Here is a 24563-nt window from a genome sequence, read left to right as displayed (position 1 = left end):
CTATAACGTTTAATCCCACTAATTAAGCGCTCTGCTATACTAAATCCGGGGTCTTAGCGGGACTCGGCATCCTTGTCGCTTCCTCGAATTTACGCTTCTCGCCTCTAGCTCTTATATACTATCGATACCTACGACTATCTACAAACCCTCGTCGTAAAGAACACAATAGAAAAGCCTGCTTAGCGAGCTTACAAGGACACGATAGAAGAGCCTGCTTAGCGAGCTTATAAGGACACGATAGAAGAGCCTACTTAGCGAGCTTACAAGGACATAATAGAAGAGCCTGCTTAGCGAGCTTATAAGGACATAAGGAAGGACCTTATTAAATGCCAATTCTAGCGCCAATTCTAGCGCTAGTACTAATTCTAGTATAGGCTATAGCTGGTTTATTATACGCTAGCTCTCGCAGAAGCAACTTAACTAGGCATTATACGCTAGCTCTCGTAGGAGTAGCTTAACTAGGCATCCTATATTACACGCCGGCTCTCGTAGGAGCAGCTTAACTAGGCATCCTACATTATACGCTAGTTCTCGTAGAAGTAGCTGAACTAGGCACTACACGCTAGCTCTACTACACGCTAGCTCTACTATACGCTAGCTCTCGCAGAAGCAGCTAAACTAGGCATTATACGCTAGCTCTCGCAGAAGCAGCTCAATGCTGCTACCGATATCTAATCTAGAAGATAGTATAGTATACAACCTGCGATCGAGCGTAGTATTACGGCTCACTTTTCCGGGGATAGGACAAGGACTTAGCGAGCTTATAAGGACATAATAGAAGGGTAGTAAGGAAGGACCTTATCAAATGCTAACTCTACTACTATCCTAGCGCTAATTCCAGTGCCATTTCTAGCGCCAATTCTAGTGCCATTTCTAGCGCCAATTCTAGTGCCAATTCTAGCGCCAATTCTAGTGCCATTTCTAGTGCTATTTCTAGCGCTAATTCTAGCGCTAATTCTAGTGCTATTTTACCGCCAATTCTAGTACTATTTTACCGCCAATTCTAGCGCCATTTTACCGCTAGCTCTCGTAGAAGCAGCTCAACTAGGCAGAGTTAGCGGCGACGGCTTAGTAATCCTGTCGGCGAGCCACCTAGTAACTAGCCTATAAGACGGAGACTAGCTTCTAATAGCGTACGGTTCCTACGTAGCTTACGGCTACCTCTCTCCTTAGTAGTGCGAGTAACTGTACTTAATAACTGCTCGGCTCTCTTAGCTCGCTCCGATTTAACTTAATTAATCCGGCGCGCTCTATATCGAGGTACCTAGCTTGTTACTAGGCTTATAGAGGCAGGACGCTTATTACGCGGATCGTCTAGACTACGAGCAGTGCTAGTAGCAACGGTAGAAGCGGGTAGAAATGCGGAGGCTAGATTGCCTAGAAGTACTACCCTTAGCTTAACTATGCGACTAGGTAGGCGAGGGCCGGCACTAGGACCGGAAGCAGTAGCAGTCGCTCTCTCGATCTAATTTGTACGAAGACCTATTCTCGCTGCCTCGCTGCGTAAGGACTCTGTAATACCGGCCTAGACGGCATTTCGCGCGGCGTTCTATATAGCAAGGCGCTGCGCTAGAGATACTGTCGGAGGATTTAGCAATAATCGGCCGGCCGCGGATTAAGAACTAGATATTAGTCTAGTAGCGGCAGAAGCAGTAGTAGCGATAGCTTATTGTTTGTCTGCGCGCTTCTTAGCTTTCGCGTTAAGACTAGCCTTCTACTTAGTAAAGACACTCGTACTAATCCGCTTAATCTCATTAATTAGCTTATATAACGCAAATAGGCGCTAGTCGATATTTAGAGCTTTAAACTAGTCGATAAACTCTACCGATTTCTGCTTAAGTAGCCGCTAATTAACGACTATATTCTCCTATTACTCGAACTAGCTAGCAGCAGTAAATACATTGCATATACTCTAGAGTCTTCGGTCTTCTAGAATAGTCTTTAACGGGAGGTTAAATATATAACGATAAGTCTATTCCGGGTACTTGTTATTCTTAGAAGACAACTACGCCTATAGCTTCTAGAAGGCAATAGCCGGACGTGTCCTATTTCCTAGCTTACGGAAGATCGGACCTATAGCTTCTACTAGTAGCCTACTATTATAAAGGAGATCTAGGTCAGGGTTACAGGCATTATAGCAGTGCTCGCTCGATAGTAGGTCTTATAGATATATTACCTTATCCTCGCTAAGGTACTAGAGGATTACCTTGCGAGGGCAGATACTATAGTCTCGATATCGATCGTTCTAGAAATGTATCTAGATCTTTGGAATCTTCTCGCAGGCAGCTATCTCTACTTTAGTCTAATACTACGGATCTATGCCGGCATCTATATCTGTATCTATATCGCTAGCAGCACTCGCATCGCCGTCTCCCTTAGTATCTTCTCCGGGGATCTATAATTGTAATAGACCTAAGGAACGGCCTAGCGTATAGCGATGCTGTTAGGATTTTCGAGTATTAACTCGAATCGCCGAGTAATAAGAGTCCGGGCGAGGCTGCTTCTTGCTATTATTAACTAGGTATAGTAAGAAGACTAAGGCTACACTTCGCTTGCCCTGCTATAGAAGGGTACGACTAACACGACTAAGCCGCTGCATTAGATCCTTAATGTCTCGAGTAATCGGATACTTAACCTAGGCGACAATCTCGATATCTAGAATATTTAGACCGACGCTAAACGCAGTCGTCGCGATTATAATGCGAATATTCGATAGACTATCGGGGCTATCTATAGTACGGCTGTATTGCTTATATCGACGGGTCTAGTCGCGCTTAGCTATACTACTAGTATAGAATAAGACAGTAGTATATACATTAACGCCCTTGTTATCCTAGGTATATCGCTTCTTCGGATCGGTACATTTAGTAGTCGCGGCAATAAGCTAGCTACGAATAGTATTAGCGAGCTCTTAGACCGACTTCCGACTATCGATAAATAGTAGAGCCTTCTTAATGCCCTAAGGTGTCGCCTCCTTTTCTAGACCGACGCTATTGTTAACTACGAAGTATAAGTAGTCGTAGCAGCTAAGCTCGTCCTTATTAATAGTGCGTAGGATGTATATAGTGTCTAGTCGATTAATACTACTGCGGAGAACCTTAGTCTTGTACGGTTCATTTCTAAGAGGTCGGAAGCTACTATTCTTAGCTACAAATTCCTCTGTTTCCTTAGACACTAGCGATAGTTAGCTTAGCTTAGTTTAGTTCAGTTCAGCTTAGCTTAGCTCGATCTACTTACTAGTAGCAGAACAGCCTAACTATACCGTATCGGTGCGTAGCAGCTTCCGTAGAGAGAAGATCTAGGCATATTCCTTACGAAATTCCTTCTACTTCGCTACTAGGTATATCTCGTCGATTATAACTAAACTAATTCGAGCCCGGGCCTTTAGGTCTCGAATAATAGCTCGGAAGTCCTCGCTAGCTGTAGTTTCTAGACTAAGGATAATATAGTAGACCTTGCTATCTATAATCTTCTAAAACAGGTTACGATCTATGCTCTTATTCTCTGCGGTAATATTAACTATATTAATTAGGTAGTTAGCTTATCGAGCAGTCTCGCGTACATCCTCTATATGCTCCTTACCGAGACGATTTAATAGTGTAATCTTAATAACCACTATACCTGTTAATAGGCTAAAGGCCTAAAAAGGCAAACTCTTGCCTTCGCTAGTCTTCGCTATTATTATTATATTAGAGTAGGCAAATACGAGAGCCTAGACACTATAGATCTAGGATTCCTTTAGTATATAGCCCTTACCTAGATACATCTTATCGAGAACCTTTCGTAGTCCTTAGGTAACGATATCGCGATGTATATTAACAGCTTCTAGGGTACGTATCGTATTGTAGACTAATTGCTATACTTGCTTAAGTAATATCGTAGGATCGAAGATCTTATCGTAGCGCTGCTAGAACTAGGCTTTATATTCACTCTTTCTAGCTAGCTACTCGACTAGTAGCAAATAGCTAAAGTCTAGCGATTCTCGACTAACGGTAGCGCGACCTAGTAGCTTAGGTCCGATAGGCTAGTTGTCTTTCTTCGAAGCTGCTTTCTTCGAAGCTACTTTCTTCTCTTTCTTTACCTAGGCGCGGCGCTACTTCTCGCTTATATTAGACTATAGTAGAGGCATTGTTATCGGCGATAGATACGGCGGGGCGGTAGCGGTAGCGGAAGTAGCGATAGCAAGGTCGAACTTAGAACATATACGAAGTAGCTAGCGCGCGCGCGCGTATGTGTATATATATATATACGAGCGCTAGACAGTTATAGTCGCTATAATAGTAGAAAGAAATAGCAAAGAGTATAGCGCGTAGCCCTAGATAGCGAGATAGAGGCAATAGTAACACTTTTTAGGCATTCTAAAGTACGGAGATTAGAGAGGTAGTTAATGCGACGGACCGCACGTGCTTTGTTTAGCGCTGTATATGCCGTTTGTAGGTAAGTAACACTAGGTAGGGTAGATAGTAAACGGGAATAATAATCGCCTCGTCTTAGAAGACTAAGAATTAATCCTTCTATTAACATTTTCGCGACTACTTTGTATAGGCAATCTGACAGATTATATTAAAACGCACAACTACGCCCGCGGATACAAACCGCTATTTTACGTAGTTGCGACGCTGTATTTAATCTTCGTAAATTGAATAATAATTAGGTATATAGAGGTAGCCCGGTTTGACTTTAGGCGCTCCGCTATAGCTTTCTCCATACCCAATATAGTTAGTGTCGATGCCTAAGGATACAGAATTACGTAGAAGAATCTACAACACTCGGAGCGCCTGAGAGGAGGTAGGGCTAGGGTTGGTGTCGACATCTTGGCCGCTTGGCGACAGCGAGGGTACCAACAAGTGTTGAAAATCGTCTTGAAAATGGTATCACGCGCGGGTTGCGGCCTATTGGAGTATCTCTGTAACATAGTCTCACAGTCCACCAGCGAGGCAGAATTTGGAGGTCAAGATTCTGAGGCTGTCGATCTTGGGCGGGCGATTGAGCGGTCAGGGGGAGTTTCTCATACAGAGCTGGAAGCGTTCGTATGGAAGTTCAATCGAGTATGAGGAGTCTTCTGCTGTATACTATGCATTCGATCCTACCGGAACAGAACGAAATCGCCACCATCATGGATCACTTGCAGCTTGCCGCCGAGTGGCCACGGCAGCGCGGCAGCTAGTTGATGTCCCCAAATTGGCGGCGGTCCGAAATCGATGCAGATGCACTCAAACACTCTCCCTCTCCCCGTCCTGAGGCTGACATCTTCTCCTCGCCCAGCATTATAGCGGCCTGCAATAGTACCCATGAGAAATCCTCGATATCACGACATACAACCTGCAACTCCGTGCATAGTTCTAGCGAGCGCAACATTTCTTCGAATAAAGACCGCAGCTTATACGAATCTTCGGCGTGAACAGACAGCTCTCGTGCTCGATCCCGCGTACCGATGTACTGAGCGTCGACTGCACGCAACAGTCAAATGGCAATGCAATGTCAGAGTGGCGGGAGGAGCTGTCTGAAGAGTATCTACACAAGAGCATGGAGAGGACGGATTTGAGCAGCTCACGATCAAGCGTTTCAGGCTCTGACAGCTGCAATCTGGGCTTGTTGCGGTTCGGGTGGCATCTTGTGGGATAACCGCCGTGATGAATACACAGGCCTTGGTGGTCAAGAAGACCAGGCGAGGCCGGATACGTCTGCGCTGAAGCAGAGCGTAGAATATTGAGCAGCCCGCGAAGCTGGGCATCGTCTCCTGCGTCTTCATCGTACTTCGCGCCTCGCCCGGCCTAAGTCTTGCGGGCACCTTTCGCGGTCTGAGCATGCACTCAGGTCTCCCCCAGCTGTCATATTGGTACTGAGATGTGTAAAATCTACTGAGTGTGTGCATGTTTCAGCAACACTCGCATTCCACACTGATCATGAGTGTCATTGAATTGGCACCACAGGCACCAAGGTAGGCACCATTTCTTGCACAACTACGCACACGTCAATGGTATAACCTGCACTCCTGCATAGAGTCAAACTCAATCTTGGCTAGGTCCACAAAGATCATCACCTCGTGAGATCAACCTGCATATACCCCTCCCTGACGCGATGCCTTGCTTTGGATGAGTCCAGACGCACAAAGCTCTCAATTTAAATTCTTGTCCTCTTCGTCAATCGAATCTTTATTCACAAACACAGCAAGGCAGTTACCTTCATCAACCTTCAAAATGGCCGAAAAGTGGGAAGAACTCTTCAAGACGGTCGCTGAGGCGACGCATTCCATCACGCAACTGATTGAGGCTGCGAATGAAGGTGATGACCTGGAAGGGCCCTACAAGGTACAGATTTCGATAAGTCACGCCAGGCAGCGCCATGCTAATACAGTCATCCAGGAGATCGAGGAGAAGCGAGACATTGTCGTCAAGGCTGCTGAGGGTGCACCATCGGACATCCCCGACTTCGATGACGAAGGAGCTCAACTAGAGCTCAAGAATGCTGCGGACATTGTGAGCACCAGCGCGAAAACTTCCCTCACGACCCAGGCTAATGCGTGAGACTCAGCCTGTGGTTGCTGGTAACAAGCTCGTGACCGCACTGGAGGAGAAGAGAGATGTATGGATGTCCAAGAAGGACCTCGGCAAGATTGTGAAGGAGGTCATACACACGAACAACGCGGTTCTTGAGAAGCCATACCCGCCTGCCAACCCATACGCTCCAGAAATCTCGGGCAAGACGAAGAAGTTGGAGGCAGAGTCGAATAGGCTCGCGAAGCAGCACACCAAGGCTGAGGCTGAGGCGAATAAGAAAGAGTAGATGTTTCAAGAGGGATACATGCACATCATGCAGACACGTTGTAGTTAGCGAATGAGTAGACATCAATTGCTGGTGACCTTGTCCTCAACCCTTGTCGTTTCTTGGCATTTCTGCAAGCATTGTAGCCGCCCGCCCTGCCACCCTACAAATAGAGCTGGTTCCCTCGCCTCAGACATGCTCATAGTTGCAATATATTGCTCACGGCGGCGACGGCGCAGGACTGCCGAGAGCAGCGGTGGAATGAGCCATGTCGTCTGGTGGCGGCAGCAACAGGGACGCCGGCCAGTGCAAGGCAGTAGTTCTGTTCGATTTTGGAGCCACGACCACGAGCTCCGCGCCATTCGTTTTCGGCAGTGAAAACCAGTCCAAGGCTCCTACACCAACTGCAGACAGCACATCACGAAGCCAGAGTCCGACTACCAGCGGCCCTGCTTCGACACTCGAGGCGAAGGTCCCAAAGCTTACATATACCTCCATCTCTGATATCGCGACTGAGTGCGCCAAGTTCTTCTTCCACGACACGGTTTTGTACGTTCTGACTGGCAGGCTGAATGCGGCGCAACACGCACTTTGCGATGTCCTCAGCTGACGCAGCAACAGTGATCTGTACAGCGATACTGGTTTCGTAGATATCGGAGAAGAGGGGCTGCAGTTCACTGTGCACAAAGGTCTGATCTGTCGGCACTCCAGCCATTTCCGAGGCGCCTTCGAGGGGGATTCATCGAAAGTCAACGAAACCGAGTCGAGCTGAGGGAGGAATCGGTCAAAGACTTCGCACTGTTCCTGGCTTGGTTGTATACCGGCAGAATCCCGTCAGCTTCCTTAGACGACCTTGTCGACTACGCCGGCTATCAATCCCATATCGCCAGGAAGTTGGCGAGACTTCGAAACACGAATCACAATACTGCTAATCAACTGGATTCTGGCGTGCAGGCGCTCTCGCTGGACGACTCTGCCGGTGGTAGCGGTCCTGAAGATGAAGAGGATGTGATCGCTTCTCTTGGCATTGTCGCGCGGACGCATCGCTCGCTCGTGGATCTCTACATATTTGCCGATCGTCGAGGCATAGCAGGTCTTCAACACTCCGTCATAACCAACCTAGCAGAACTGCGCGAAGAGGGCTATTCGTTCATATCCGCCGATCCAGATGTCGTCGACACGACATTGCCTTCTCTTCTCTGCCCACCGACTCACCGCTCTGCAGATTTCTCATCGATGAAGCCGCTTGGTGCTGGACCAAAGACCTCGATGGTCTCGAGAATTTGGACCACTTCCCGGGCGAGTTCAATGCGGAACTGGTACGACCGATGCTGCGAAAGGCCAAGAAAAGCTCCCGAGCTCAGCCGGACTGGCGAACGAATCTTTGTCTTTACCATGGCCACAGCGCGACTCCGGCCGACAAGACACAGTGCAGGGCTGACCTCGAAGATTGGTACGACCGCATGGCGAACAAAGACGGCAGGATGGCGCCCGTTATAGTGAGCAACTGATCATGTCTTCCCTTGCATTCGCAGCAAGAAGGCATGGTGGCCACGAGCTGCTGGTCTTTGTCTGCGCCATTTTGCGGTAAGTTAAGCGTCCCGAAGTTTACGATCCCGATGCGCTTGGGAGGCTCCACCACAGACCTCAGCATGTCGACTCCTCAGTCTGCTTTCTTTGTCACTTCCTCTCTAACGTCTTTTTCGGGCTATACGGTACAGCACGCCAGCACTCCGGGGTCTCTTCACATGCATGCCACAGCTCCCAACCGTTTTCCGGGGAAATTCTGGGGCTTCCGAGGCATGTGGATCTGATGTACTTACGAGGCACATTCCGGCGCCACCGGATCGGACCAGCTTTAACGTACCAAGCAGTCTGGACCGCCACACGAATGGAGAAACTTCGCGATATGGAGAGATTGGCCGGAACACTTTCATTTCTCAGCAGTTTTCTTTGTCTGCAACTCATCCTGCCCTGCCCTGCGATTGTCAGTGCGAGAGAGTCGTACACCAACCACCGGACCGAGACGTGACCCCTGTCTCAGCTGTTGCAACGTGGTGGCGAGTGGCCATACTGTCGATCGATCTATCTATCTATACATGCACCATCACATCGTACATTTCAGAATAAGTGAATGAAACGATTCCTCCAATGGGAAGTGCGCTGCTGCGTGAGAAGGCCGAGATGGCGTTCGACCTGGGCAAAAAGAACCGGAAGTGGTGGAGTGAGGGGGATGTGCGCCGTCCAAAGTCTCGCTTTGTCTCAACGGCCGGCCGACCATCCCAAAGCGGAAGCAGCCCATCAACATCCCCGCCCTGATTGGCCGAGCGTCACGGGACTCGGGGCGCCACAAGAGTTAAGCTTCTTCTCCGTGGGGATACGCGATCCTGTGACTTGCCACGACACCCTCTGCACCGAGGCACGCGGTTTTCGACAGACATGGCTTCACACGCTATAACATAGTGCTGGCCCACGGTCCACCTCAGCTATTTCTTTGTTTGGTTGATGGGCTGCTTGTCGTCGTTCTGATCGATATTCTGACATACACAGCATCGACATGGCGGATCACAGCAAGCACGCCGAAGCTGGATTTCGAGATGCCGACAATAGCAGTGGAGGTTCGCGCGATTTGATCGAAACTGCACACACCATGGAGGCCAAGATCGGGTATGGCGACCATGGAGAGGCGGCTGCTGCTGAGTACGACGACAGAAACGATCCAAATGTCTACCACGAGGTATGCTCGGAAGAATCCTTCGGAGAATCGATGCGGCACTGCCAAATCGCGATACTGATTCGTTCCAGATGTGCTGGCCACTTTTCACATCCCTCCTCGCCATGTCCTTCCTCTGGATCGGTTCCCAAATCCCCCTCTACCTCTACGGCTCCGTGCTCCCAGACATATACTCGGAAATCGGCGGTGCGGGCGGAAGATGGCTGTGGATGGTCATCGGATATCTGATCCCGAATTCCGCATTATGTCCCTTCGTGGGTGCGCTGTCAGATATTTTCGGCCGCAAATACGTCGCCGCGTTCGGACAGGTGTGCCTACTGATCGGCCCGATCGTCGTTTCGACCGCCCACGACATCAATGTTGCGATTGGTGGACAGGTGATTTCGGGACTTGGGGCGGGACTGAATGAGTTGATTGCCTTGGCGGGAACTTCGGAGATTGTGCCTGTGAGGAAGAGGGGTGCGTATGTGGGATTTATCGTGTTTACGATTCTGCCGTTTTGTCCGTCGCCGCTGTGGGCGCAGCTTATCGCTCGCATGTCGAACTGGAGATGGGTTGGACTTCTGGTTGGGATCTGGAATTTCGTCGGTCTTATCCTGGTTCTCTTCTTCTACCGCGATCCGGCCAAGAGTCCACACGCTCGTCCGGCCAGGGAGATCGCCAAGGAGATTGACTACGTGGGAGGTATTCTCAGCACCTTCGGCATCACGCTTTTCATGATGGGCATGCAATGGGGCGCTGCTCAGTACACGTGGGGCAGTGTGCACGTCCTAGTCCCATTCATTCTCGGAATCATCATCATCATCGCCTTCTTCGTGTGGGAATTCAAGTTCGCTCCTTTCCCCATGTGTCCCGCCGGAGTGTTCGCCAAGGACAAACGAACCATGATCCTCGTCCTTCTTATGACCTTCTTTAGCGGCGGCAACTTCTTCGTCATGCTCCTCTTCTGGCCCACGCAAGTCTATAACATGTACGGCAACGACCCCCTCGGAATCGGCATCCGCACCCTCCCCATCGGTTTCGGCATCATATTCGGCGCCGTGCTAAGTCTCGTCCTTTTCGGCGTCACCAAAGGCCGCACCAAGGCCCTCATGATCTTCTGGTCCCTCTTCATGACAGGTTTCGTCGGCGCCGTCTCCATCGCCCGCACCGATAACCTCAACCCAACTGTCTACGCTATGGTCACCCTCGCTTCCATCGGCGTCGGAGCAGTCATAATCCCCTGCTCCATCATCGCCCAAATCGTCTGTCCAACCGAACTCATCGGCACCGTCACCGCCATCACCCTTTCCATCCGCTACATCGGCGGTGCTATAGGTTTCACCGCATACTACAACGTCTTCTACCACAAATTCTCGACCGAGTACGTCATCCCCGCCGGTTTCGAAGTCGCCGCCGCAGGTATTACGAGTGATTACCCTACCCTTTTCCATCTCCTTACCCTCGGCGGTCAAGCTCAATACAATCACCTCCGCGAATTCATCGCCACTAGTCCCCTCGTTATGCGGAAAGATGTCGCGTACGATGTCGTGATTTCGAATCTGCAGATGGCCTTCGCCAAGGCTTATCAGTGGCCTTATTGGATTAGTATCGCTTTTGGTGGTGTTACCATCTTGTGTTCGCTGGGGTTGAGGGATATTCGACACTACATGTAGAAGTCGAGGGACTATCACAACGACAGCTGTTTGTTGATGAACAGAAAGAAAGAAAGAAAGAAAGTAGAAATTCTTCCTTATTTAGTCCCGGCGGTTATGGAAAACGCCCTGCTGACACGCAACCAAATTCACAGTACCATGCACCTCGCTATCCTCCAGGTCTTCATATTCCTTCCCATGCAGCCCAAATCCCTCCACTTGAGACGTAGGTCGCGAACCTCGCCTACTCCGTGACCTTCGCTTCTCCGATCATATCACAGCATAGACATAATCTACTGAACCCAGCCGGGCCAGGCGGTATTGCTTGAACGAGCGAGCATACAAAAAATTTCAGGAGTTGTAACGAAGTAATCAGAGAGCTTGTCGCCAAGTCCAAATCAACTTTCAAGTCCTTTTTTCCTTTTTCACATTGCAATACTTCGACACATCTACCTATAACCCGCCGAATCATCGTAGCAAGAGCGGTCATCTCATCAATCTGGTACAAGTTGGGCTCCACAATAATCGCGAGCCAGATGGATGTGCACACAGAAATCGCTAGCCAGAAGTATGAAGATGCTAATCAAAAGGCATACTATTATACGAAGATTTCATTTTGGACACGCATCACCTCCGACCCGCGGCCGCGTGAATCTGGCGCCTCCCGACCAAGCTCCCTATAGGACCCAGCTCCGACCCAACCCAGCGAACCTTGGGAGGAATGTGAGCTTCATGATCTGCGTTTTGTACATACAACAATCATCATCTCTCGCGCTTCATCAAGGACTCATGATGTCATCAATGACAACCGGGGCAGAACTAATACCATGCATACAGCTGCGAACGGAGTTTCGGATGTACGACGCTGACCGCACCAACAACGGGGGTAACTTATAGTAGGTCACCAGGTCCAGCATTGCTGCAAGAAACATTCGAAACACCACCGGTGTGCTTCACACAGGCATCACACGAGCGTCAATCTCAGCATATCAGCACAGGTGTCCGCAACCCGGAATGAATGAAGCAGAAAGGAGGCTTACACCCTCGCCGATCGGATTTCCGGGTCGTCCCGCAGAGTTGTCATCACCCATCACCAATATGCCAAGAAAAGCAGAACCAGCACGAAACCTCCTCTCAACCAGTCGGATATCTTGCGTGACTCCGTCTCCGGTCGTTTGCGGTGTGGGTGACGATTTTCATCCGCACGAAACTTCCTGTCACATGTACAAGCCAGCTGGGGAGGGGAGGGGAGGGTATCGTAAGCCCCAAGCTTCACATGCCGGATCGACTAGCTTCCGCACCCGGTATGTCCGTCAGACGTCTAAATATGTGGACTTTCAAATAAAATGCATCGTCAGAGCCGCCTCCTTTTGACAATGATTGTTGGAAAGGGATGGCAGTGAACAATACCCATATATCGCAGACCGACTGATTTCCCCTCACAACACAACCTCACAACCTCGCTCCATCAACGAACGAACGAACGGGATGGAGTCCTTGCAGTCAACAGCACGCCTCGTTACCCTGGTCAAGAGGATCAGCGCAGCTCAAGGCCACGATCCCTCACAAGCAAACCAACTCATCAACCAATCCGGCGTCCCCGGCTTCGAGACCCTCAGTCGCTACATCTCCACCTATCGACCCAAACCCATCCACAAGCGTCGCAGCCGCAGCCTCATCCAATCCCCACCCCTCATAATCTTCTGTTCGGGACGCGGCGCCACGCCCAAGAACATCGCCAAGTACACGGAAAAATACAAATACCTCTACCCCGAAGCCGAAATCCTGCTCATCGAATCCCCCACCTCGCCGATGCAGGATTTGCATCTGGCCACCGCGGTCGAAGTCGTGAAGCGGCACATCGAATTGCAGAAGGTGCTGAAGACGAAAGGGATCGTCATCCACGTCGCGTCCAACGGAGGAGCCTACACCGCCACGCGCCTGGTGCGGGAAATCGCTCGCGCGAAAATGCACGTGCCGTTGGAGGCCATGGTGTTGGACTGCTCCCCGGGAAGATACTCGACCTCCCAATCCGTGCGCGCCGCGAAATCCAACCTCCCCAAAAACATCATCATGCGCATGCTCGGCTCCTGGGCCGTCTACGCCTTCTACGGCGTGAACATTCTGGTCAAAGTCATGTTGCCTCTGCCCGACACGGCCACGAAGACGGGGAGATATCTCAATGATCCGAATTTGTTCCCGACCAAGGAGGGGAAGCGGTTGTATTTGTATTCGAAAGCCGACGGGTGGATTGGTCATGAGCAGATCGGGAAGCATGCGGAGGATGCGGAGGCGCTGGGGTATGAGGTGAGGAAGGAGGTGTTTCTGAAAGCGGGGCATTGTTCGTTGACGATGGAGGATGGGTGGAGGTATTGGAGGGCGGTGCAGAGTGTTGTGGAGGATGATGAGAAGGAGAAGGAGGGGGGCGGGGCGAGGAGGAGGAGGAGTGGGAGTGGGGGGTACGTGAGTACGGATCTTATGGTTTCGAGCCCATTTCGGGAGAGGTATGAGAGTAGGGATGTTACGCGGTCGAGTCCGGCTCGGGAGAGGAGGGCGAGTGATGGGGGGTATTTTGTTGAGAGGGGGGTTGTGGATGAGGGGCATTTTGTGGAGAGGAGTTATGAGCTTATGGAGATGGAGGAGGTGGTGCAGGAGCGGAAGGTGGAATTTGCGAGTCTTTATGAGACGAATGATGATGGTGATCCCTCGTGGTTGGATGTCTGAGTGAGAGGTGTTGGAGTGTTGTTTGTGGGTTTCAGCAGTTGGGAGGGACCTCCGTCGTTTTGCGAAAAGTTTGCGAGAAAATCTGTACACAAGGACAGCATTAGTGGAGAGAGTGACAAGATCGTTTTGGCGTGTGTCGTTTGATTTCCGCTCCCTCGCATTGACCGCATATGTTCCCTTGACGTTCTTTTGAAGGGCCAGAGAAATCTATACGGTAGAAGAGACTTCGATCGGAATTTGAAACGCGGAGAAGCGATAGGTACACAATGTGTTACGTGCTTCTTCCAATGATGCTTCCGACCATGCTTCTGACAATGACACCAAACGCTAGGCAACGCGTTGACTGCGAGCGAAATGCCGGAGCATGCCGGCTCGCTGTTCATGTGCGGAGAAATTGACGAGTTGTCTCATCATCTGTCGTAATTGGAAGCCTGCCAGCCTGACCAGAGATCTGTTGCCTCTCCATTGTGGTAGGCGGAGCTGGTGCAGCGAAAAGAGAATTGGGCTGCTTGCGAAGACTCGTGGTCTCGAAAGCAAGATGCTCGTCATCTGTAGGTAAAGGGGTGGAAAGATGGGCTTTTGGCCGCTCACCATGGCGCATCTCTATAAGAAGGATCGTTAGCTGATGGCGCGCAAAAGACCTCGAACGCTATTGCCGGGTCTCAGGACTGAGTTCACTCTGTGTCCTCCTCCTGGTAATCGCCAAGGAACTGTTCTTTCTCTCGGGCCATAGTAGCTAGATCTCCAACCAGCTCGACTTCCTTGTTCTCCTCCCAAGAAGTTGGCAGGTTCCACAGCTTGAAGGAGAGATGGTGGAGGAGATGTCAAGTCGAAGGGCTGGATCGAAAAGCGGTGGCTTAAAAAGGGTCGACACAAGCGCGGCGAGCGTGATCAGTGCGCCAGCATGTGGACTTGCCTACCTCCCAAACATGCCATGCTGCCTAATACGAGTGACTCTTCCCAAGGCACTTGCGATGCATCTCATCCCTTCTCTCCACGTGGACATGAGTTCGGTCCGTCAAGACGAATAGCGACAGCAAGGGATTTGCCTTGTGCAAATGCCACGCACTTTCGATGGAAGAAGCGTGCAGCAGCATTCATATCCTGCTGAGAACTCTCACCGACGTGCTCGTGCAGCAACCGTTTGCCATCGTGCCTTGGCTGGCGGCATTATTTTCACTGTGTCCCTCCTCCTAGCGCTGAGCATCTCTTGGCCTCCGAAGGGCGCTCAAATGTGTCATAGCATCTTGTTTGAACCTGAGCGAGCTGCCTACGGATCGCTTGTTCCATCTCGTCTGCACAGTCGACTGGAGGGGATGGAACCATCGGCTCTCTGGTCTCTGGTCTCCGCAAGTCTTTGTCGCCCCGATGTCATACGGTTGCCGTGATCTCGCAGCTCTAACATTCTCCAGCTCGACTGATACAAGGTGAACGGCGTCTCAATCTGCACGATCAGGGAGACGCGTGTGGAGAGGAGTGGAGAGGTCATCGATGTGTAGTGTGCAGCCGCAAAGAGGATATCCTTGGCACGATCGATCTGCCCGGCTAGGGAGGCCCATACGTACCAGATTGTCAATACAGCACTTCTGACCGCAGCGACAACAACGTAATCTTTGGCCCTTCAAGTTCTTTTTGATATATCTTTTTATATAGAGGAGTTATAGCTTAATAATATAGAGCAAAGATACTCTAATTTGTATCTAGTTTTAGAAAATAATAAAATTTATAGTCGTTACCTATTAAATTTATAAGCTATATAGCCTAAAATTCTAATTTAGAAGTTTAACAATTTTAGCATTTTTTAGGCCTTAGCATACTATTTTTAGTAATCTAAAATCTAAGTCTTATAGTTTTACCTTATAAAAATCTAAATTTAAATTTGTATATTAGTATAGCAACTATTAGTAATACAATCTAGAAAGGAATATTGTTTTCTTACTATATTCTCTTTAGTTTATCTTTTTATTTAGCAGAATTATAGCTTAGTAATATTAGACAAATATACTTTAACTTTGAAGTATTTTTAGAAAATAACTAAAACTATTATACCTATCTACTAAGATTAGCCTAAACCTCTTTAAGAAAGATTTTAAGATTTTAGTATTTATTAAGTCTTAGTATACTATTTTTAGTAATCTAAAACCTAGACCTAAGAGTTTTACCTAATATAAATATAGGTTAAGATTCTTATCTTAATACGCTTACTATTAGTCTTAAAATCCTAAAGCGAATATTCTTAAGAATTGTAGGCTTAGTAATTTAAAGTTTACAATTCTTAAGAATATTCTTTTCTAAGTTATAAGACTATTTATAGCTTAGTTAAAGTAAAAGCTCTAGTATAGATTCCTACTAGGTAAAAATATTAGGTTTAGGGTTTAGATTACTAAAAATAGTATACTAAGGCTTAAAAAACGCAAAAGTCTTAAAATCTTTATTCTAGAATTTTAGGCTAATCTTAGTAGATAGCTTTAGTAATTTTAGTAATTTTCCAATACTAGATAAAAAATAAAGTATTTTTGTCTTATATTACTAAGCTATAACTCGTCTAAAGAAATAGATATACGAAAGGGAATCTAAGAAGAATTTAAGTTTTAAATTCTCGATTATATAACTAATAGTGGCTATATTACGAGAAAAATCTCAAAATACATTTAAATTAAGTAAAACTATAAGGCCTAGGTTTTATATTACTAAAAATAGTATATTAAGACTTAAAAAAACGCTAAAATTCTAAAATCTCTAACTTAGAGCTTTAAGCTATATAGCTTATTAACTTAGGAGGCAACAACTAGAAATTTTATTATTTTCAAAAACTATACAAAAATTAGAGTATCTTTGTCTTATATTACTAAGCTATAACTCCTCTAGATAAAAAGATATATTAAAAAGAACTTGTAGGGGCAAAGATTGCGTTGTGAATCCTTCATTGACAATCTGGTATATATGGAGCTCCGTCCCCGGCCACCACTTTTGACCAGCCTATTGTACAAACCACATCCAACCACGACTCGCTTCCTCTCACTGCCACCAGACCACTTTCGCTCCCCGTCGCGCAACTGATGACTTCACCGCCGAGGAGATAGATGGTGAACAGACTCCCGCGGAGCATGAAGGGAGGACACGAATGTAGTATCGACCAGCCAAATAGGATCGATGGACTTGCACTCGCGCATGCAAGTTCAATGAGCTCTAGTCTGCCGTCTCTGGTGCAGCGAAGGGATGAAAGAAATGTGTCGGCTGTGTGGATGTTTCAAGCGTAGATTCCCTAGCACGCACGACTCAAGAAAAAGGAGATGTGTCGCGCGAAAGCTGGGAATGATCCTGCGAAAGACATGATCTCTGGAAACTGGTCATTATTACCGCGAGGAATCCATGCAGTCATGTCTTCTTGGCTTGAAGACTTTGTGCATCTAGACTTACTCATTGCCTCCAATGCTCAAGCTCAGCTTCCTCCTTACCCTCCCCGCCAGTTCGGCCTCGATGCGCGCAGATGAGCCCTGCGATCACGGATACAGTCAAGATGCAGGAGATTCCGGCCGAAGAGAATGCATACTGCTTTTGGGTCATTTCAAGGCCACCGATGCAGCACTTCTTTTGCTGGCCCGCACATTCACTGCACCGAATATAAGCTTTCCAATTTTTTGCAAAGCCTATCCCGTGCCGAAGGGAGCATGGAGGGCAGACTCGAGACCTTCAGACCAGTATATCAGCTGCGCTCGAGGAGAAATGGCCGGTGGTTCTACGATGAAATCGCATTGGTTAGCAAAAGGCCTTAATCTTACTCTTAGAATGAAGAACTGTTGTGTCTATTTATTCAAATTCACATTCTTCCCGTCTCAAGAAACCGATTTGATCGGCCCTTCGCTTGAACGATGTTGTTTTATCTAAGTGCCAACAAGTCGTCTTCGGCACTGCGGTGCAATCTTCAATTTCCGCGCCAGAACTTTTGCCAGCGAGAATTCTGTCCCCTGTCCGCTGGCATTTGATTCAAACCACAACACCGCCGCCCTTACCCACTTCAGCGGTTTGATGCCGGAGCATGATTCGAAACACGCCATGAAAAGTAAGGCATCGGCATCGGCATCGCAAGAGACGACGCTGAACGCACGACTGCCTGCGGGTACGACGCTGAAACGAGAACGCTAGAAATACCGAGCAAAGATTTCGCACTCCATCGCTTGGATTACACGGAAGAGTAGGAGGATCGAATGAAGAGTTCTCCGTGGTATTGCTGAGCTAGGTGCAATGAGGTCAAGTTTTGCACATACCCTCCTCAGAGGTCGGTTTTCAGTGAGAAGAGCATGAGAGCACGAGATGGCTGCTGGGTGTGCTGGAGTCATACTTGAATGCTGCGCGGACAGTAGCTTCTCCATGGCAGTGTCGTCGCCAGGTGCGGTGCACAACAAAACTCCATACTCCCTATCCTCAGAGGGTCGGCTTGCAGCGATAAGAGCACGAGATGGCTGCTGGGTATGCTGGAGTCATAATTGGATGCTGCGCGGACAGTGGCTTCGTCGCGGATTCCTGCGGCGAAGGGTCTGCTTCTAGCATAGAGACATATCTGTGGGCGATCTAGAGAGCTCTGTAGGTGTCTTTCGATTGATTGAAGATTGTAGCTTCGTGTCAACTGTCCTGGAAGTCATATCCAAGAGGCTCTTGTACTGTCAGGTCTAGTGTTGCTCCGAGAGAAACGTCTCTTCAGTATGCGCGATCGATGATGTTTTGTCAGTAGCTGCAATCGTTGACCTAGGAATTTCTGTTGATTTGTGTTCGCTTGTTTGCTGCCTTGGCTGACACTGGATAGACACCTACACTCGAACACGATGGCGGCAATGATAGATTGGCAAGTCAAGGATGAGAGAGAGCCAAAAAGCACTTGCCGACTTGCATGAACCAGCGGCGCCAAGTCATCATGCGCGTTTGCACGTCCACGCAGCGTCGCGAGCGTTCTCACCTCTTGGCGATCCATACTCGAGCTTTGGCTGCGCGACTCCGCGCCTCACCTCCGAACAACAACGCACTCGACAACAAGCACGCCTCCCCAAGCCGCAGTCATGGCAGCATCTCAGGCGACATCAGCTGTCTTCGGAATAACCGAGTTGTTGGAGAACATTCTCGTCATCCTCCCGCCCCGAGACCTCCTGCGCTGTCACTCCGTCAGCAAAACATTCCATGCCACCATCGAAGGCTCCAAGCAATTGAAAAAGACGCTATTCTGGGAAATCGACTATCGACCGTCCGCCTGGGCTCCTTTTGGAATCTTCTTTGAGCGGCCGAGAAGAACTCTGGCAGGAGGAGAAGATCACCTGCTGCACCAACGGACGGTCAGATCTGACCTATTTAGCGGCACATTTGCCTGCGAATTCAGCCTTCTGAGGAGCAAGGCTGGCGCCACCTTCAACTGGACCACGGGTAGGAAGCCCACCCTCATGATCTCGCTCGACGACATTTGGGACATGCACAAATTGGAAGAAGACGCGATGAGCTCGTTCGGCCGCTGTTCCTTGACCGATCCAGCAGAGCGGATGAACATCGATTTGACATTCCTCTGCCCTAGCATTAGATTCATCTCTTCGGCGAAGGACCCGTCATGGAAGCGTCTTCTTGGACGCTCGAGGCCTACGAAGAGCTGCACTGTCGACCGGAAGGTGCGGATGAGAGTTGCCACAAGGGCGGTGACTATGCGTCAAGCATTGGACATATGTCGCGTTCTGATCCTGCTACACTCAGAGTATAGCGATGTCAGCGTGCCCGGTTTGTCGATGCACGTTGAGGATTTGAAGGAATTGTACACAGCCTGGCACAAATTCGACCATAGGCCAGCAGAATGGCGAGGAAATAGTGGGCTGCATACCAGAGTGGCAGATCTTCTGTCGGGGCCAATCTTAGTCAGGAGCGCACTGCGATTACGATCTCGAAGTCCGGATGAGCGAAATTGAGTGTGACCAAACGAGGCGGTCGAATTTGGACGGAGGTGGTACGACGGTACGATTGTTCTGCTTTGCCGCCTAGTACACCAGGATCGAAGCTCTCCGGGGACGTAGTCTGCCTGCGGACGAGGCGTAGTTGCGTTGGCTGAGAGCCGGTCTATGCGAAGAGGCGTTTGAAGAGTGGGATGGCATTAAATCTCACTTCAGAGCAGGGGCATAGGAAAATGAATGAGCGAGCAAGCTTGATGGTGTATGATATGATATATTACCGAGCGAAGAATTGCAGGGTCGCCACGGATCTTCAGGAACGCGCGAATCCTCCAGTCCCTGTGCCGCATCTCCGAGGAAACAAGATGTGGTGGCGCAGGATGGGCGCCAAGCCGAAAAGGCAATCGCTCGCCAGCCGCGAGGTATGGCGCCCCTACGAGAGACGCTGACGCGTTCATGATTAGGGACACCAAACGAAGTCATCCCTTATTTCTCTCATCATCGCCTTCATTCACTACTCCTTCATCTTAGCGTGCAAAGGAAACGAGTACTGCAGGAACAGTATTCACTTACCGGAGCCAAGAGAGCCAAGAGAGCCAAGCAAACCAACCGTCCACCCAAAGCCCACGTGAAAAGCTTATCCTGACTGCGGCACCCACACCTCCTTTGTACAGTCGTAATGCGCTTCTTGGCGCGAAGTACCGCCGCCGCAGCAATGCTGTCGCGGTCGGCGGTGTCTGCGATCACGCTGGACGTGACCAGTACCGGTATGTCTTGTCCAGCCAGGGAGTGGAGCACGCGCTGACACGCTCCAGACTCCGTCAAAGCCGCCGCCAGCACAGTCGCCGGCAGGATGATGGACTGGTACACCGGCAACCAACCTGGAGGCACACCTGGCATATTACCACAGCCATACTACTGGTGGGAAGCCGGAGCCATGATGGGAACATTAATCGACTACTGGTACTACACAGGCGACACGAAGTACAATGATGAGGTCAGCACAGCACTCCTCTTCCAGCTCAGTCCGACCTACGATTTCATGCCGCAGAACCAGACCAAGGACGAGGGCAACGACGATCAAATCTTCTGGGCTTTCGCCGCGATGACCGCAGCCGAATACAAATTTCCAAACCCTCCCTCCGACCAGCCGAGTTGGACCTCCCAAGCACAAGCTGTATTCAACAGCCAGGCAAATCGCTGGGACTCGCAGAACTGTGGAGGCGGTTTGCGGTGGCAGATCTATCAATGGAATGCTGGCTGGGACTATAAGAATTCTCCCAGTAATGCTGGTCTGCTCAACTTAGCTTCTCGTCTTTATGCGTACACTGCGAACGAGACGTATGCAGACTGGACCAACAAGATCTGGAACTGGATGGACGGCGTGGGTCTCCTCAGCCCACAGTACGCTGTATTCGATGGTACCAGCATTAGCGACAACTGTTCGACTCTTGACCACAACCAGTGGACGTACAGCGCAGGCATGATGCTGAACGCTGCTGCGACCATGTACAACGTGACACAGAACGAGACGTGGCATGAGAGAGCGCTTGGTATCTGGAAAACATCCGCAGCGGACTTCTTCAAGAACAAAGTCATGTTTGAGATCTGCGAGCCGACGAACAATTGCGATACCGATCAGCAAAGGTAAGGCGGACACGATCTCTGGTGCTACTGAACATTAATGTCTCTACGCAGTTTCAAAGCCTACTTCGCACGATGGATGGCCGAGTCCACAAAACGTCTCCCAGAGCTCTACGACCTCGTCCAACCATGTCCGTTCACCTCCCCATCACTCCGCCCAGACAAATCCATACTAACACCACCTCCCTCTCACTAGACCTCGCGACCTCCGCCCAAGCCGCCGCAGCCCAATGCTCCGGCGGCGACGACAAAACCACCTGTGGCACGAAATGGACCACTAACGGCGTCTGGGACGGCACGTACGGTGTCGGCCAGCAAATGTGTGCGCTCTCAATCATTCAAGCCAATCTCATCCAAGACGCTGCGTCACCCGTATCGGAAAAAACGGGTGGCACGTCAAAGGGTAATGCCAGTTTTGGCACCGGCACGGATCAGACTACGCCTGTGACGTTCGATCCTATCACTACGGCGGATAGAGCTGGGGCGGGGATTTTGACGGTGCTTGTTCTTGTGTTGACGGTTAGTGGGGCTTGGTGAGTTCTATCTCGATGCGGTTTTTTTTTTGAATGAATGAATGGGTCGCTTACTGTTTTCGTTTTGCGTATAGGTTTATGGTATCGACGTAGTTCATTTTCCTGGGCATTTCTATGGCGCTGGCGATATATCTATTGGCCTACAGGACGGAGAGAAAATCTTTTGTATGATACCCAACGTTTTTAGGAGCATGATGGCCGATGACTGGCTGAAACCCATCCTTCTTAAGAGATGCAGATAGATCGCTCACCCACCAAAACTAGAGGGTCCTTGATCCTTGGTCACAACCAACTCAAACTCTTTCGTCGTATATAACTGGAAATCCTGCAAGCGCTTACCTACCGTTGGGATTTTAACGCCAGATTATACAACTACGAGGAGCCCCGACGGCTAGAAGCTGGGCCGCGCAGTCACTATCGGCTCGCGGTTGATATAATAACTTGGTGAATTTAGGGTCGGTCAGCCTTGCTCGCCATGCTCAAAGTGACCTGCAACGCATGGTCAGTGTCTACTAGATCAGAAACAGACTACTTCATACTTGACCTAAATCGCACATCTTCGCCGCTCTAAGGAGATCAGTCTTTATGAATCAAAATCACCGCAGGTTACATATTCGGCATTGAGAAGCGGTCGCCATCGAAAATCTGTCGAAGAAAGCTAGATAGACCGCGCCGACACTTTAAACTTGCAAGAGTTTCAGAACTTAGGGGTTTGGAAAGTACCACAACCGTTCGCTTAGCAAATCTGTATCTCTTCGAGATTGATATGTAAGAAGAGTCTTACCTTACGTCGGTCCGGATCCTTAAGACGAGAGACCTAGCTTACACTGCTTAGATTGAAAAGCGGAGTTGAATTGTTAGCTATATCGAATTCGATGCTAGTGTATATATCAAATTTGGACCCGTCTCGACAGCTATCGCTCCGCTCTATAATCTTGAAATCTTGTCTTAGTAGATAGCTCTTCGAATCGCACGCGTATAGTAAACGTTTTTTTAAGACGTAGGAGAAGGCTTTCGAGGAATAGAGCGAAGGCTTAGACTCGTAGCTTCAATGCCGTAGAAAAGGAGTATATAACAACGGTTAGTTCTCTGTTTATGTCGTCGAGGTTTTAGGAGCCGGTAGAGTCTTATAACGAATCCACTCCGAAAGCTTAGAATAATCCTAGAACTACGTAATTAACGTCGAATAGCTAAAATATCTCTTATTTTTCTTTTAGGTCGTAGATTCAGTTCGTTATCTAGCTACTCCTACTATATTAACGGCTCTTAGCCTAACCTTAATCGTATAGGTAGCTAGTAGCGAGAAACTAGATAGGCAAGACCTAAGGTAGAGGCCTTCTTTATATACGTAGCGAGAGAATACCTACAGGCACGTACTACTAAATACTATAACTATACTAAGGACTCTCAAATCTACTTAAATCGCAAAGTAAGTGCTAAGAACTAAGAAGGATCCTACTATACCTTACTAGACGACTTCGTCTCTTTATAAGTAGCAAGCGGTTACTCTAAATCGATTAACTCTACGAAAACTTCCTCCCTAAACTTAGCTTATATAGATATAGGCAGTCCGAGACGTATAGTATACTATATTAAGAATTAGAAGACCCGAGATCCGATCCGATATACGTAGAAATAAGATAAAGGAAGTTACTTAAGAGCTTATATAAAGCGAATATAGCCTAAGAAGGAGGGAGGTAGGGATTTTTAAGATTTCTAATTCGTTGTAAACTATAGAATCTAGGATTAGGGAATTTAGGGCTTGCTTTCACTCCGATACGGGAAGATGCTATATAGTATAGTAGGGAAACCCGGCTTAGTATAGGTATGCATACTTGTACCCTCTCTCCCTTATTTTATATCCCCGAAGACACATAACTACCTTTATAATCAGAACACATATATATACACAATATAAGGAGACATAGCTACGACAATATATAGCAAGAAGGATATAGGAAGTGTACCTAATCTAGCTATAATATAGCCCTCCCTACTACTATTCTCTTCTCTTTAATATTTACAACGCCTCCCCTTCGAAGTATATAATGCTACGCCGACCCCTCGCAGTTACCTAAGAGATACTAAGTACTAGGCCTATAGTATATAGTTCCCTATATATGTACCTCTACCTACGACCTACTCGTCCCGCCTATATTTTCTAGAGCCGAAGGTAGGGCTATCTTTATTTATTTAAAGGTGCAGGTATATATATAGTTAAGAAGAAACGTTTATAGCCTTCGCCTAGAGCGAGGACTATACTACTAATGTAATACTACCGCTAAAAAGACCTTAATAGTATCGAGACGTCCTACTACTAATAAACCGTTACCGACTTAAAGCAAAAGGAATACCGTTACCGACTTAAAGTAAAAGGAAATACTGTTTACGAATGTTACGACTCCCTACCTATCTATAGTAGGCGGGACCTTATAAGAAACGACCTATATAGAAAGAAACCTAAGAGCCCGCTATAAGAAACTAGAGGTAGGGATACGAAGAACCCCGAAAAGTCGATAGCCCCCTATCCCTTCTACTAATCGGCGCGAGCCTAACTTAAAACTTCCTTCCGGGCTATTACGACCCTTCCGCAGTACCGTAATCGGTATAC

General features: G+C 48.6%; 7 protein-coding genes across 7 annotated transcripts; all 7 read left to right on the top strand.

Annotated features, from left to right (window-relative positions):
* Nucleotides 1-6200: 6200 nt before the first annotated feature.
* MYCFIDRAFT_89398 (uncharacterized protein) lies at nt 6201-6872 on the top strand (the record flags this gene model as incomplete). The annotated part of the gene is made up of 3 exons (XM_007931295.1): nt 6201-6311; nt 6366-6479; nt 6535-6872. The coding sequence occupies 3 exons, from the start codon at nt 6201-6203 to the stop codon at nt 6784-6786; spliced, it is 477 nt and encodes a 158-aa protein (XP_007929486.1). The 3' UTR covers nt 6787-6872.
* A 137-nt stretch (nt 6873-7009) lies between these two features.
* On the top strand, nt 7010-8177 carry MYCFIDRAFT_212084 (uncharacterized protein). Its single transcript, XM_007931294.1, has 2 exons — nt 7010-7314; nt 7387-8177. Exons 1-2 carry the CDS (start codon nt 7034-7036, stop codon nt 7535-7537), a joined length of 432 nt encoding a protein of 143 aa, XP_007929485.1. The 5' UTR covers nt 7010-7033; the 3' UTR covers nt 7538-8177.
* Nucleotides 8178-9504: 1327 nt separating this feature from the next.
* MYCFIDRAFT_141573 (uncharacterized protein) lies at nt 9505-11154 on the top strand (the record flags this gene model as incomplete). The annotated part of the gene is made up of 1 exon (XM_007931293.1): nt 9505-11154. One exon carries the CDS (start codon nt 9505-9507, stop codon nt 11152-11154), a length of 1650 nt encoding a protein of 549 aa, XP_007929484.1.
* Nucleotides 11155-12813: 1659 nt separating this feature from the next.
* Nucleotides 12814-13521, top strand: MYCFIDRAFT_15855 (uncharacterized protein; the record flags this gene model as incomplete). Its single annotated transcript, XM_007930549.1, has 1 exon — nt 12814-13521. A coding segment is annotated over one exon (708 nt), but the record flags the coding sequence as incomplete, so codon positions are not given.
* Nucleotides 13522-16899: 3378 nt separating this feature from the next.
* Nucleotides 16900-17670, top strand: MYCFIDRAFT_212083 (uncharacterized protein; the record flags this gene model as incomplete). The annotated part of the gene is made up of 1 exon (XM_007931292.1): nt 16900-17670. A coding segment is annotated over exon 1 (381 nt), but the record flags the coding sequence as incomplete, so codon positions are not given.
* Nucleotides 17671-18911: 1241 nt separating this feature from the next.
* Nucleotides 18912-19796, top strand: MYCFIDRAFT_198780 (uncharacterized protein; the record flags this gene model as incomplete). The annotated part of the gene is made up of 1 exon (XM_007931291.1): nt 18912-19796. The coding sequence occupies one exon, from the start codon at nt 18912-18914 to the stop codon at nt 19794-19796; it is 885 nt and encodes a 294-aa protein (XP_007929482.1).
* A 658-nt stretch (nt 19797-20454) lies between these two features.
* MYCFIDRAFT_141145 (glycoside hydrolase family 76 protein) lies at nt 20455-21956 on the top strand (the record flags this gene model as incomplete). The annotated part of the gene is made up of 4 exons (XM_007931290.1): nt 20455-20542; nt 20591-21422; nt 21474-21550; nt 21616-21956. 4 exons carry the CDS (start codon nt 20455-20457, stop codon nt 21954-21956), a joined length of 1338 nt encoding a protein of 445 aa, XP_007929481.1.
* Nucleotides 21957-24563: the final 2607 nt, after the last annotated feature.

Source organism: Pseudocercospora fijiensis (assembly GCF_000340215.1).
Source record: "Pseudocercospora fijiensis CIRAD86 unplaced genomic scaffold MYCFIscaffold_7, whole genome shotgun sequence".
In the NCBI taxonomy this organism is placed as follows: Eukaryota; Fungi; Ascomycota; class Dothideomycetes; order Mycosphaerellales; family Mycosphaerellaceae; genus Pseudocercospora; species Pseudocercospora fijiensis.
The sequence above is the reverse complement of the archived record's forward strand: the minus strand, read 5'-3'. Positions and strand labels throughout refer to the sequence as shown.

Excerpts from the sequence above, each read along its gene's own strand:
- MYCFIDRAFT_212084 (XM_007931294.1), top strand. The coding sequence starts at position 7,034 with ATGTCGTCTGGTGGCGGCAGCAACAGGGACGCCGGCCAGTGCAAGGCA. Across the intron at positions 7,315-7,386 it reads TTCTTCCACGACACGGTTTT|TGATCTGTACAGCGATACTG; the intron begins GTACGTTCTGAC and ends ACGCAGCAACAG.